Raw genomic sequence first — 15,102 nt, forward strand, 5'->3', positions numbered from 1 at the left:
TGCAGCTTCCTGAGGATTATCTCGCTGTGGTCAGTTTCTGCCTGACTTGGTAAGACTCATTTCCTGCCCAGCGTCCACTCTCGACAGGAACCCTCAAAACACACACACACACACATCCAGACAGGCGTGCGCACTCGCGGCACATGCAGAAAGGGTTGCCGGTTATAGGTGTTTTATTTGCTCGCAGCCGTTCCTTTGTCTTCCTACATGCCAGGATGCGCTCATGAAGTGCCAGTCTGCCACTTTAAACTCATTTAGGTCGATTTTAATGGACGCCCAAAGCCAAGGACTCCCTCTGTACGCATTAGATCAGCAGTCCTGGCTGGGAAATGTGGCAATTTGCAATTCCGTCTCAATGTTGTTCTCCCTCCATCCAAATATCTCTCTTTCACCCCCGAAGCTCTCATCAGCTTTACCCGTTTTTTTTTTTTGGTTTTGTGTCTCTTTGACGCCCTATGTCTCTTGGTCTTGGCCGCCCTTATCAGACACTATCTATCTATTTTTACTGCATGGTGTGCTTTGAATGTGGCTTTTTTTCCTTTTTGATTTTTTCATGCAAGATATCTCGTTAAACAACTTCAAAAGTCAAAGTTTGGCTTTCTCTATCTGTGCAACCCATTTGCTTCTTTGTGCCTCTTTCTGCCGCTCTGTCGTTTTTTTCTTCTTTCTTTGTCTCTCACTCGCCGTCTCTGTGTGTACATGCTCAGCAGAGACTGAAAGAAGCCCTGGAACAGAAAGTGTGGGTGTATACGCGAACAGGAATGAGAGAAAGAGAGCGTGTGCCTGTGAGCCTCACTCTCCCTCTTTGCCAGTGTCTGCCATTAGGGTGTCAGTGGCAGAGTGAATTTATTTGCTGTGTGGTTACTGGGCTAATGATTGATGTTGCCCCAGCAAACAGTAAACCAATTAGGAGGCTGATGTAACGTCATTTTAAAAGCCTCCTAATCACGTTGCTCTTGAACCTGGGACCCGGGCCTTCCCTAATGAAGATTTATACTGGATCAAAGGAGAGCCTAACGCCATTAACAATAGATTGTATTCCACCAAAAATCACATTAGGACTTCTCTGCCCACCCCTCTCCCTCCCATCAGGCCGCTGCTAAATATATCTGCTGATTACAAGTGCAGATGCACAGAGGAATGAGGAGAAACAGGGGAGGAGCGGGCAGGAGAGGCAGAGAGGTATACGTGCGGAGAGAGTTGGCCCACAGTAGCTAATTGTTGAGAACAAATGTATACGCTGATGAATACACTCATCACCGCAAATGCGTGTGTTTATGTGTGTGTTTGCGTTCATATGGGCGAGGAGAATAGTTACGAGGTGCTGATATAAGCACACCGGGCCTCTAACAGCCAACAGGAGAGTGTCCAATGATGAAAGAGGACGCTCAGAGCCAAGGAAACTAACTAGTTTGTCTTTGCTACGCTGATCCTCCTGCTGGCACTTAAAATTCATTATCCCCTTACCTTTCACTTTCCGCTGGATTATTAATGTCATATGGAAAATGAGCACAAACACACCTACTCACTGTCAACCATTGTGCGCACTGCAGAGTGTAGGGGTGGCTTTCACTTGCATCATTGTTTTCTGGCAATACTTGACAAAGGTGGGAGGGCTACATTGAGAGTGTAATCCATTAACACAATCACCAGTAGGCTGCTTAAAAGCAGCTTTTTCTGACGTGAGATGCATAAAAATTCATGAAATTACACATTTATTCGACATATATTTAATTATTAGTCACTGTTAAAAATGTGTGACTGATCACAATCAAATGATTTATTCCCTCAAATAAAACCATAATAATTATAACCTCTTACTATTCATACAATGTAAAATGTGTTTGTTTAGTTGTTTCACTTCCCTGCCCTGAAAACAAATGCTGACTTTGTAGGATTGCAAAAAAAAAAAGAGGCAGGAACAAAATGGCTTAGCAAACAAGATGTGACATTAAATTAAAGTGAAGGATTTCTTGGCATTTTACCGAGCAGAAACTAAATCAGATCAGGAAATGGACACATGATGAGGTAATGCAACGCAGTGACCCAGGTGATGGATGACACAATGATGCACACATAAAATGAATGACAGGATAAAAGGGGCGCGGATGAGTGGAATGGTCTCTCGCTTACCTGCAGACGAGGGCTGGGCCCGGAGCAGGTACGAGTCGTCAGGGTGGGGCTCCAGGTGGGAGTGGGTGGAGTTTTTCTCCAGCAGGGGCACCTGGCACTCCCTGATGGGCGGACAGGGGCCGGGAGAGGGGTGGTGGGGGGCGGAGGAGGAGGACGGGAGGGATGGAGGGAGCAGGGAGAGGGAAGAGGTCGGAGGGAGTGGGCGACCTGGAGGATGGAGGGAGAGAGAGAGAGAGAGGGAGGAAGGGAGGGAGGGGGGGGAGGCGTTAGACAAAACAGATGGCCATGACTGACAGTGATGCAGGGGCTTGTTCCAAGAAGCACGTTCACTGAGACACCGAGTCTCTGAAAGGGTCGAGGCACCCACCTTACATTTAAACATATTCTCTCAACCATCACTGGTTTCTGCAGCCACGCATAAAGTTTTGGTTTAATTGGATTTCAGGACATTTTCTGAGATTTCTGCCTCCATCCCAACACTGAGTGATGACTGTCACCAAAACGTTATTTTGATGGATGTTAACAAGTGTGTTTTGTGAAATTAACATCTAAACAAACTAGAATATTGTGTTGCTATGTAAAAATATAAAAAAACAAATATATTATTTTTCAAAATATGGATTTTTTTTTTTTTTGCTGCGCTGTGACTTAAAGTATATAGTTGGCTATGCAAAATGTTAGAAAACCAAAAGTATCTGTATGAAGTAATGGAAAATGTGTTTTTGATGTTAATATAGTTGTACCACACATTTAAAAGTGCATTGGAATGTGGATTTATATGAAAAGACCTGTTGCAGGTTATAAGGTTAACTGAACTCGCTTTTTGGAACAGCCGCCTGGTAACAGCGATGCACAGCAGCTTGGATACGAACACAAAAAGCTTTGTGACACTGGAGATTCAGCAAAGACTAGTACATGAATGAGTGACAAAAAAAACCCTAACCCTTCTGCAAAAGCAAAAAAAACCAAATCATTGGCAGCAACAATGACAATCTCTGCCGCTGTAGAGACATGAAGCAACATGTGACAATCTCAAGGTAATGCTGAATGATAAAATGTACTTCAACATAAGTAGAAAAGTGCTGTAAAGTCCATGAACTGACTCATTCATATTTCTATCTACATTTTATATGTTGCCACCACAACATATTGGTCACAGCAGACCAAACAAAGCCACAACTGTCAAACATTTTAATATTTCACTAGATCAAATGCTTATAGAGTTGGCATAAGAGGCCCTACGTCGATTGTATGATTGTCCTCTACATGGGCGAGACAAAAGAAAGTTAACAGCCAAGTCTTTAAATAGTGGGAGCCCTGGGATGTGTGGACACAATCAGGCTGTCCCATTCACCAGAGAGAAGGAGAAGAGAGGGATGGAGAGATTTCACTCTACTCTCCAAAGGTTTGGAATCAAGGACAAAGACAAATCTAATAATTTCTATTTAGAGACGGCTCAAAATATAGAATAATTACGCCTTCCATATTTGCAGCTCAATCAATCAACAATATGGTGAGAATGAGGCCACTGAGTCCAGCCAATCCACTGAAGGACTCAGGTTATTACGACTCCTAATTAGAAAGTAAACCGAATACGCTTTGACACACTGATAATAACTTATTTTCTCCAGTTTCAACATTTAAAATGACAGCCCTGGGCTCCAGCCAGCAAAGTTTCCATTTAAACAGCTTTATAAATACACCTTTTTTTCTTTATTTTTTCTACCCCATATTCCACAGTCACAACTTGTCATTCACCTTCCGAAGTTGAAATATAAGGAGGAGGATAAAAAATAAAATAGGCTTGTACGTCTATAGTTTCACAACCTTCATCCATTCCTTATTTCGCCGCCGAAAACTTCACCTGAAAAAAAATTGAAAAAAGTTACAATGCCTTTAGCCTTTCAGTGAGGGACTTCAACTTTAGTTGTACTTCTTCACACGAATCAAAAAACGGAGACGAACAGAGGAAGCAGAAAAAAGAAAAGCCGTGGGAATTTTGAAGAAAAATACGGGATAGGCACACATTCATCATCATGGTATTTATTTCGTTTTCTCCTTCTCTCAACAGCAGCCCTTCAGAATTCAGATGTGGCGTGATTGCAGTTTGACGGCATTCTCTTTCCCATCAAAGAGTACTGACAGGAATCAAAATGTGTAAAGGCAATGATAGATGGGGGGGCCCGGGCGATACTGCTTGCATCAGGTAAACATCAGGGAGGGGGAAGGGTCAATGTAGGCGTCATTTAAGAAACACAAAGCGGATGGGTATGGTTGTTGGCTAACTTTTGCATGTATGATTCAAAATGAAGAGCGTTAATAATGAAAAATACAAATTAGGAATCATTAATCCAGGTCTCAACGTGGCTTTATGGAAAAAGATTTGATGGAAACAGAGGCAGAGTGATGCCTCTGTCCTGCTGTCCAAACTGCTCCAGCTCAGAGCTTTGCGTCATGGAAACCAGAGCTACGATCGATCCACGGCCCCACGTTAACTACACCCCAGAGAGATGCCATCCTTGTCTTCTGTTTAGGTATGTGTGCTGGTGTCTGTGTGTGTGTGTCCGGTCAATCTCATCAGAGCAAACAGAGAAAAATGGATCAACAATGGCAAAGCAAACAACTGTGGCCGACAGAAAGGAAACGGAGGAGAGGCAGGGAGAGATGGACGATGAGGGGGGGGGAGGCAGAGACACCGAGGTCACGGGGGTAACCAGAGGATTGCAGGGTGAAAGTGAGAGTGAGAGGTGGAGGGAGGACGGAGAAAAGAGGACAGTCAGGAAGCTATGAGCCGACGAAACTTATTGCCAATAAATAACGAGGGAGCGAGCAATAGAGGAGGGTAATTAGGAGAGAAGGAGACAATAAGAGGGGTCAGAAGAGTGGAAAATGGAGAAAAATAGGGAGGTAAAGTGGGAATAAGCCAATGACCCATGAAAAAAAAGCCGTTGCTCTAAATGAATCGATGGATCACTTCAGTTGATGGAGAGAATGGATCTTGTTATTTGCATATTTCGCAAGACCTTTAATAAGGAGATTGGTGACGGCAGGTGATAGAAAGTATGTGTGTGTGTGTGTGTGTGTGTGTGTAGTTGCACCTTTAAGATTGTTTTATTGCAGTTGTAGGTTTTTATTACGTGCGTACACAGTTTGCGCGAGCCGTGCGCGCGAGATGGTTATGTGTATGCCTGTGCAGTTATTAATATTTTAAATCACTTTAATTACAAAAAAGGAAAAATTGCACTGGTTGGCCAAAAGCAATTAAGGGAACTTTAATCTCCTTAGCAATTATGCTGTGGGGCATCCTTAACTCAGTCATTTCTGCCCGCTACATTTCAGGAAAGGTCAATGGAAATTGCTTTGTGTTATTAGAACAAAGACTTGGCAATGAGATCACGTGGTTCTCTTGATGATTTGCTCGTTGTCATCCTTCAGCCGCTTCCCCGGCCATCTGTATACATCTCTTAATCCTTCTGTCTGCGCTGCCCGCTCTCAGAATCTACACCTCTCTTGCACAAGTGTTGATTAGGGCGACAATGAGTGTATCATGGGGGGGGGGGGGGAGAGAGAAGAACCAGGCATCCCGGTCTCTTGGTGATTGGATTACAGTGTAAAAAAAGAAACACTATCATCAGCCGTTTGTGGCGCGAGCACCCGGCTTTGACTTGCTTAGATGAGTCATATAAGTGTTTGAGCTTTGCCTGTTGTCGCTCGGCTGTGCGTGTGTCCATTGAATCAACACAATATGTGGTTTGCATAATCTATTCTTTCTCCACGAGGCCATTTTTTGCCGTGCGATGGTGTTACACATCAGACACAATTCTGCTTGTTGGTGACTCTCCTCCTCTCCTCTCCCTCGCTCCGTCCATCCGTACACCCATCTGGCTGAGGTGAGGAGTGGCAGGCCGAGGAGAGTGGAGTGGAGCGAGGGATGGAGCGACAGCTGGAGCCCAGTCAGACAAGGAGAGACAAATTACCCCTCTAACGAGAGCCATTCATCATCTCTTCATCTCTGCGTTGCTCCACACCTCTATAAGAAATACAGTGCACCTGGATGGCAACTCTGGGAAAAACGAGAAAAAAAAAAAACTCCCACATCAATCTACCATTCAACTTTACTTTACTCTCATTTAGTCGCTACTCGTGTGGCGGGTGCTGCGAAGTCAATCAGCGCATGTTTCTATTAAGATGACGGAAAATAACGACAAAAAAAGGGAGGGGTGGGGGTGGTTTAGAACAAGATAAGAGAGACGTGAAATGATTGAATGAGCGGTACACGGGGAAAGAGGGTGGAATAAGAAGCGACACACCCATGCTGGCACATGCAGAGACTCATTACCCTGGCTGCTGTCAGCCCAGATGTTGGACTGAGGGGGAGCTGTCAGTCAGTACGTGTGTGTGTTAGTATTTTGTGCATGTGCATGTATGTGTGTGTGTGTGTGTGTGTGTGTGTGTGTGTGTGTGTGTGTGTGTGTGTGTGTGTGTGTGATAGTGTCTGACAGTGATCTGAGGGCTATTTAGTGATGACAGCTGCTGACACAATGGGCCCTTTTCTCTATTTATCTATACAGCGCAGTCTGTCTCCTCAATCTCATCTCTCTTCCTGTTCCCCCCCCCGCCCTCGCTTTTTATGAAATCCTCGCCTCCTCCCCTTATTCACCCCTTTTTAATATTTCACATTTAGCTCAACTGTGGCAACGTGCACACCTGTTGTTGTCTGCATGTGTGAGCAACAAATGGATGTGGCAGCCTATCCAGGAACGGCCTGAGTTCATCCGCGTCCCCCTCCCTCTCCTCTTTCCCTTTCCTAATCAGCGTCACTGCAGAAAGTGAGTGATAAAAATGAGTAAAGCAGGAAGGGAGAAGAGATGAGAGGATGATTCAACGGACGTGTTCTAATTAATAAAGTTGGGCTTTCACAGCCTAAAGAGATGATTGTATCAGTGGCTCTTTACTTTGATGTGTAACAAAGTGTCTGGGTTCCTCTCAGTCCCACAGATCTCCTCTGTCTGCGCTCACTTTCTCTATTTCATCTCGCCTGCATCACTCCCATCTCTGCACAACTACAGGAGCACTCTGCCTCGGCAGGCTGATCCTCCACGCACGCACACGAACGCGAACACACACACACACACACGCACGCGAACACACACGCACGCGAACACACACACGCACACGCACACACACACACACACACACACACGGCAGCTGAGGCTGAAAACACCTGGGGGGAAAAAGGTGCTCCACAGACTCGCAGCACCACATTGTGCTGTTCTACATTCCAGTGTTTCATTAATACATTTCGTTTGTTCCATTCAGGATAAAAACTACAGCTCAACACTTGACGTACTTACACAGTTTCACTGAAAACTACAACTTAATTGATTTTAAACGGAATATTTGTTTTCATGGAAGTGAAGTGTCAGTGTTGCTCAAGTAGTTTTCCACTTTAAGTGGAATAAGATGAATGTTTCAACCACAGAATTTATAGAAAGAATGACGAAATGTCTCCACTTCCTCCCACTATCCAGAAATGAAGCTAAAATATTGCAGATACAAATGCTGCCATCTTGCACATTTGGAGGCCGAGTCTGTGCAGTAGCGATCAGAGGAAGGAGCCGCGGGGATGCTTGACCAATCTTGAGTCAGTTTCAGCTGTCAATCATCGTTTCAATAGCAACAAATAACTAATCCAAACCAGACTTATCGGAAAAAGAACATTTGAACATTCATCAGTATATGATACTGACCAAAAAAAACATTTGGCTTATAATGCTTCATGTATAAAAGACAAGAAATGTTAAAATTAAACACCTTAACCATTAACTGCTATTTTCATTCTGAATGACTGTGAGGCCATTCAGAATTAATAGGTCCAGATTATTTGTCGCTTCTTAACATTATCTCCTGAGCTCCTCTCACTGTGGAGAGCACAGTAATGGAGACTCATTACATCAACAGAACTTGATGAGCCAGGAGATGATATAATTGAACGAAAGCGTCGGCTTTCTCATCGAAACATTGTTTTGACCATTTACAAAGCTATGACAGCTTTACATAATAACAGAGACGAACCTCCAAATTCCTCTAAGAGCTGTGACTACGTACATGACCAGCAGCCCTTAGTCACAGTGTAAGATAGTACGCCGCACAGCATGAAGTCCAACAGAGCATTTTTTATGAGTAATCCCAACATCTAGCTCAGGAGGTTGTTCCCCACTCCTCACTCAAGTGGCTGTTTTCACTTGGGGACGAGCAGAGATGAGGACAGACACCAGCTGACACAAAGCAATACACTCAACCTTTTGACCCATAATGCCCTGCAGCATCTATCTGCATCTGCTAATTGAAACATGCCTCCCTGTTGCCGGGAAGTGCAAGCGCACGTGGCTATGTCTGTCTGAGTGTGTGTCTGTGGCTATACATTGCATTAGGATGCTACAGCACACCCATGCTGTCCATTGTCGGAGATGTCCACTGCGTAACTTGGGGCAACCATGGCGGCTGCATTACCATATAAATTACATCCATGTTGTTGCCGCTGCTGTGGATTGATGGTATTGTTATGGATTCTACACATTGGACCCTCATTGAAAACAATCAAAATAAATAGCCACCCCTCTACCACATAAATGCAAGCACACACGCAGATGCGTCATAAGTGCACACACACACTGAAGCATGTGCACGTGAGAATGCGCTCAAGCACACGCGGACCCTCAACCCCAGGTGCAGAGAGATAGATATCCATCCTTTCAGCCTTCCATTACCTCTGAACATGCTCTGTAATGGCTGATAGGAGTGAATCTGCAAAGGGGGAATATCAGTCTATCTATCTTGTGCGTGTGTGTGTGTGTGTGTGTGTGTGTGTGTGTGTGTGTGTGCGAAACCTGTAATAATACATAAGCCTTTTTTGCTGCTGCTACGTTCAATAAGCTGCCCAATGCCTATTTATGAATCAATTTGATGGCAGCAGAAAAAAAAAGTCATATTAAACTTCGGGGCACAAAACATATAATAATGGACTGACAATAACCACACGAAATTAAGTCATTTCTCTGCCACAAAATAGATGCTGGAGTTTATAAAAATGCCAACCAATTATTTCCAAATTTGTTATTCAAATAATACAGTGACAGCAATTATACAATGCTGAAAATGTAATAGGTTTAAGGGGCAAGCATTTCCCCCACATCAAATCCAAGCATTTCACAGAGCTGGAGGTAGATTTTATGGACTCAACATTTTCCTATTTGAGAGGCAGTGTTGAAAGTGACTTATGGACAAGGTCTGAGCTGGAGACAGTACTTGGTCTTTGCACTAAGTGAAAATGCTAAAAAAAAGAAAAATTAACAGACAGAAAAAACTGCTTTCAGCTATAAAAAAGACCTTCTTAGAATTAGATTATGACTGGAAGTTCTGTGCGTCTGTTATCTTAACTGGAGAATGCTCTTCGATGCTGCAGAGTAAAAAGAAAGAAAGAAAAATCCAAAATCAGCAGGGGGTAACGCTGGGGAAGAGCTTTCCCTCCAATCCACCAAACTGCTGAATCACTCCCAGAAATGATGGCACTATGCTTGAGAAGCTTTGGATCTACAGAATGTAAATTTTAAATAAACTTGTCACTTAACAATAAATATGAGAATTTGTTAAGAATGTTTATTTTCTAAGCTTTGTTGAAGTACATAATGTGTTTGAACAAGGAGCAATTTAAAACATGTATTCACTGATGTTGACTTTGGTCAAAGCTATAGAGCTAACAGGAAACAAGAAATTACTTAAATTAGCATTTTACTGAATCAGGAATAGTTCATGGATATCTGACATATAATTGGCCCCTCTGTGTAAGTTGTGGCCCCTTAATGGCCCCTGATTCCTGAAAAATCCTATATCCACCACTGGTTATAATCTTTCACTAAAACAGAGGTCACCTGCTTGTCATGTAAAAAGACGAGTGCAGTTACTTTAAACAACTTACAACATCTTTTAATAAAGTAAATGATAATGCTTAGTAAAAGATTAAGACGAGGCCGCCAGACTGTTCTGATAAATATCAAGGTAAGGATATGCCAGAGAGAAGCCTTGCCAGAAATACAAACTTAATTTATTCTACAAAACACCTTCATTAATTAACACCTAAGTGTGAGCCATCGAGGCTTAAATGAAAAGTTTACACCCAATCGTGACATCCTAAATTTCCAGTCTGATAGTTCCAGCCACCATCGCTTTATTAATCATGTCCACAAATGATTTTTTTTTTTTTTTTGCAAAAGAACACTAAACCCCATTTGCATTTTAAAACAGGCCTCATTTGATGAAAATCTGGGAGACAAGGCTCCTGCAGAAAGCACATTACCCACAGTCACTCAGCGTCACTCATCAATAATCAAATGCAAGCGGAAACAGTAGCACGAAAAGTGCACAGAATACAGAAATACACATGTAGCGACATTCTGTTTACACACACACACACACACACACTTACGAATCACATGCACAGGTACCTACTTGACTACCTATTCAATATAGCACTGATTAATTGCGGCAAATGCTGTGGTTGTTATGACAATTTAGTTCCATGTAAAGCATGAAAAGAAAGAAAAGAACAGTGGGAAGAAGAGCCCTGGGAGAAACGGGAGATGGTAAGTGATGTGGACTTTTTTGGTGCATGGATCTGCCAGTTAAGACCTTGTGCAGTCACAGTCAATTACATTGTAATCTCATAAATAAACTCAATTCCGACAAAGTCTTTTTTCTGTGTGTTTGTGTGATGTTACATTAGGTGCAGTGCACGTGCGCGTGAGACGGGCCCGAATCATCAGAGTTCACGATTAGCCAACACACACCGGAGAGTCCCTGATATCGTCTGCACTCGGAGCAGCCAATAGTGGGTTGATGTATTTGGAGCGTGTGGTTAATGTCTATACTGTGGCCTGTTGCTGAGAGAAACCTCTTCTCCTCTTTGATGTTCTGCAGCAGCTATTTATAGTAACAGCAGGAGGAAAAAAGAAAAAAAAGGAGCGAGAGCTAAAAAACACAGCGCGCCACGTTATATTCCCTCTAACTAGCTTCACTGTTGAGCCTTGAGCTCAGGCGTTCTCTCAAGGTGAGTCTCCCCACGCTGGGCCAAATTTACCGAGCCTTGATTCAGCCTCGCCTCAGAGATGTATGTGATTTATCAAGGCAGTTTGCCTGACATCTAAGGGACACATTGTGTGCCTCTCTCCCTTCTATACACAAGATACTAGAATGGCGTTTGATTCCACTGGAATCGCAAAGGTGCAGCACGCATCATGCATTAGTAATTCTCACCTTTAAACAATCGGTTCTCAGCAATTTGTGGCTCCGTTCCTTTTCCGAAAGGAACAGCTCATCATTCCTTTTTCAAGGGGTGGGGGTTTCTTAGTGTATGTATATACTAATAACTAGGATAAAGATATGAGAGTGAAATATTAAAGATTTGATGATAATCAATCTTAGAAATCCCACCAATTTCCTTTTGCATATTTGGAGTAGGTTTAGCAGCACTAAATGACGTGCATTGCTCGATCTAATTACACAAGGTGATGCCACATTAATGTAATGAACGAAGCGAGAGAAAGCCCCTCTTCCGCTTCTCAGCAACGCATGTTGTTTTCTCATTGGGCGTTGATGTGGTGTCTGAAAAAACTGGGTGTCTGAGAAAATTCACGTGAACGACATCTCAAGTCAGAAAGTTGGTAAAAGTTTGGGTTCACAACTTTCAGACGTCATAACTTATAAACCAATTAACAATTTTATATTCAACTCTAAATAGCTTTTAAAGTGAACTTTTCAACTTCTTCAATTTTGTCACTTGCAAACTGTATGTCCACCTCTCACAAGTGCCACTTTTTACCCAGTATAGATGTTTTTATGATTCATGTGCACATGTTAAATTATCTATACGCCTCCCACACCTGATTCTTTTTTCCTCCTTATTATGCAAATATTGGAAAGAGGTTTCAAGATGTTGTTTAAACACTTTAGTCCATTTTTCTTTTCATATTCTGACCTCAAATCACATGAACCCACTGACGTTTGAACAACAACTTCTCAGCTCAGTAAATGGGACCTTCCATAAAGCATGTGGCCGGAAGTGCTGTGGTTTCTGGGCCATTAAATATGGGCACAATTTTAAAAGGAAAGGTTCAAGTAGCCGACTCGGTTCCCTTTGTTTGCAAATGATACATCACTAAAACAAAACTAAGAGAAAACTTAACCACCCTGTGTTATAAAATAGTCACAGTCACAAGAGAAGAAGTGAGAGAGCACAAACAAACAAGTGTGAAATGAAGCTGAGTTTGTGTGAGGACGAATTCTTATTTTTTTAATCTAAAAAACAGAAGGTGAGAAGAGTTAATGAGCATCTAGATCTTTTATATCACCAGAGACGAGTAGTGTGGTGAATTTTGGTGAATATCACTGTGTTATTTTTGATTCATTTTCTCTATTATGAACCCCATAATAAATAGGTTGTTATTAAGTTTATCATAATAAGTGTCCAAATTATCTTCACAGTTAGAGTTTAATAGTAGGGCTTGGAAAATGGAAGTGACATTTGGGGATTTTTCTTCTCTTTAAATTTCACATTTTGGATTTCAGCTGAACTGCACCTTTCCCGGCTCCTCATCAACAGCAATGTGCTTAGGAGGCGGTCTTAATCACTGATTGCATTATTAGCCGCCGCCTCGGTAAATCAGATGTTAATTACATGCAGATTGCGAGCTCAAACAGAAATGACAGGGGTATAAGAGCAAACTTGTGCCTCACTTTCACAGATGTAACACAAATCTGGCGCGTCGTCTCCCGTCCTCCCTCCACGTGAGGGGGTATTTGTGTTTGCGAGTGTGCAGACAGGGGAGTAGAGCGACGTGATTGGAGATTACCATGCATGCCTAGGCCCTTTGAAGTAGCTGCCGCTTTGGTCACGGACGGCTGAGTGGATGAGTCTGTGTGTGTGTGTGTGTGTGTGAGGCAGGGATAGGCTGAGTCATAAGCCTCTGAGGCCCACTGTTTGTGTCCACAGACATTACACACAAACCCCCAACACATATGCACTTGCTCGTCTGTCTTTTCTTTTTTCCTGCAACGGGACACAAACGTCACACGGCCACACAATTGACACAGCTTGCATCAGCTGACATCAGCTGACTCAGAGGAATATGGAAGTCCCCATGCTGATGGACCTCACTTGCAGCCGTGCATCTCCGCGCACGCCTGAGTGTGTATTTCGGAGCGCTTGTTTGTGTGGCCCGCACAAACACTCTCTTGCAAACGTGATGCAACTCTCCAAGGCACGACCTGCACAAACCTATTCAGAACAAACAGTTGTGCCCAGCCAAGCAGAGGCAGGAAAATACTTTACTAGGCACTGGAGGAGGCCACCAGCCCAGTCGAACGCTCAGCATTAGGCTATTAGTCTCACCCCCTCGCTATGAACTACAGACCTTGGAGACAAATATTAAATGCTTATCTTTGTAGGATGGAGCCAAGTCAGTCAGTTTAAGCTGAGAGCGTTGAATGAGATTTTTAATTACTGCATGACCTGGGGTATATTAGCACATATTAATGAGGATCATTAACCTAGAGGTAACTAAGACCCCTCCTCCTTAACTACAACTGATAGCACCTCTGCTGTCTGCATGTACGTGAGCGTGCGTGTGCCTTTTTTTGAAGAAATGTTTTACAGCTGTTTTATTCCATCCCTTATAATAAACCGCACGCTCTTGGTAAAACTAAATAACTAGAGTCAATCCTTTTCTTTAAAGGAATTATACGAATGAAAGCTTGATCTCCTGGCCAACAATGGCCAACAGCCTTGGCTTGAAACTTTTGTGTTTGAAGGTTTGTTGAAAATTAGAGATGCAAGGGGCCTCCACTGTAGAAGAAAACTTTTCATCTAGTTTTTTATGAAGCTTCACATATTGGAAAAAAACAACAATATTTCTTGGGCCGCAAGTAGCTACAGCACAGAGCAGAGTGATGAGAAGAAGGGGCGAAGAATTTCAAATTGACATATGCAAAGGTCAAGGTAATTCCAATGGATAAAGAAGGACAAACAGGAAAAAAGGAGAAGTTTCTGCTTGAGGTAGAAGAGAGGAGGGCCCGTTCTCCACCTCCTGTAGTTTAAATGCCACGGCTGATAATGACGTCATCCATCCATCTTTTCCGTACCTCCACCCCTCCATCCCTCCCTCTCTCCCCAACCATGTGTGCCAACTTCAGTCTTGTAGTGCCATTAGGCTGCTGTCTCAGTGGCAAAGAGGCAGACGCTTTTATCTCAGTGGAGGGTGCACCAGCCGTGTTTGGCTTGTACACACAAACACACACACACACACGCACGCACGCACACACAAAAACTCATTCACTCGCAAATGCCTATGTAAAGATACACTCTTCTTTATCTCTTACTCTGTCCATTTCTTTGCACTCTCCTGTCTCAGCAGTTTATCCTTTCATCTTGACATAACAGTGTGGTCCCTCAGCGACCTGCTCTAAAAGTAGTCGTCCCCCATTATATACACACATGCAACGCCGCTAATCCGCAGTGCACCAGTGACCCGTCCACCTGAGCCTCGTGTCCCAGTCCGACTCTTTCTCATGTGTCCACTACGGCGACTGGAATACAAATATCAAAACGATTCTGAGCACAGAGCCATTGCGAGGGGGATTTGGCTGCACACATACACACATTGGGCGTATTTATGAAATAAAGAGCATTACAGCCAAGGGAGCAGGGTTTCTTGCAGTGAATCCAAAGAAAGAATCAGGACCATGTTGTTGAGAGTTCTGGGTGGTTACATGCACAATAGAGGCAATCACTTGAGCACTGCGCTATTCTGTCTGGTGCTGGGGTGGAATAATGGGGCATAATACTGCTCTCTGGTAGCCATTTACATTAGAAAATATGATGAAAAGTGTGGTATGGCTGAATGCACCATTTACTAT

General features: G+C 43.2%; 1 protein-coding gene across 4 annotated transcripts in view; it reads right to left on the reverse strand.

Annotated features, from left to right (window-relative positions):
* tenm2 (teneurin transmembrane protein 2) overlaps positions 1-15,102 on the reverse strand; it is a 107,509-nt gene that overhangs the window by 62,818 nt on the left and 29,589 nt on the right. For 3 of the 4 annotated variants that reach the window (XM_034597698.1, XM_034597697.1, XM_034597699.1), the window contains exon 2: positions 2,134-2,340. The exons of the other annotated variant lie outside the window; for it this stretch is intronic. In XM_034597698.1, the coding sequence (XP_034453589.1) occupies positions 2,134-2,340 (207 nt within the window). The remainder of the gene's footprint in view (positions 1-2,133; positions 2,341-15,102) is intronic. 4 annotated transcript variants of the gene reach the window in all.

The sequence above is a fragment of the Hippoglossus hippoglossus genome, chromosome 10 (assembly GCF_009819705.1).
Source record: "Hippoglossus hippoglossus isolate fHipHip1 chromosome 10, fHipHip1.pri, whole genome shotgun sequence".
NCBI lineage: Eukaryota > Metazoa > Chordata > Actinopteri > Pleuronectiformes > Pleuronectidae > Hippoglossus > Hippoglossus hippoglossus.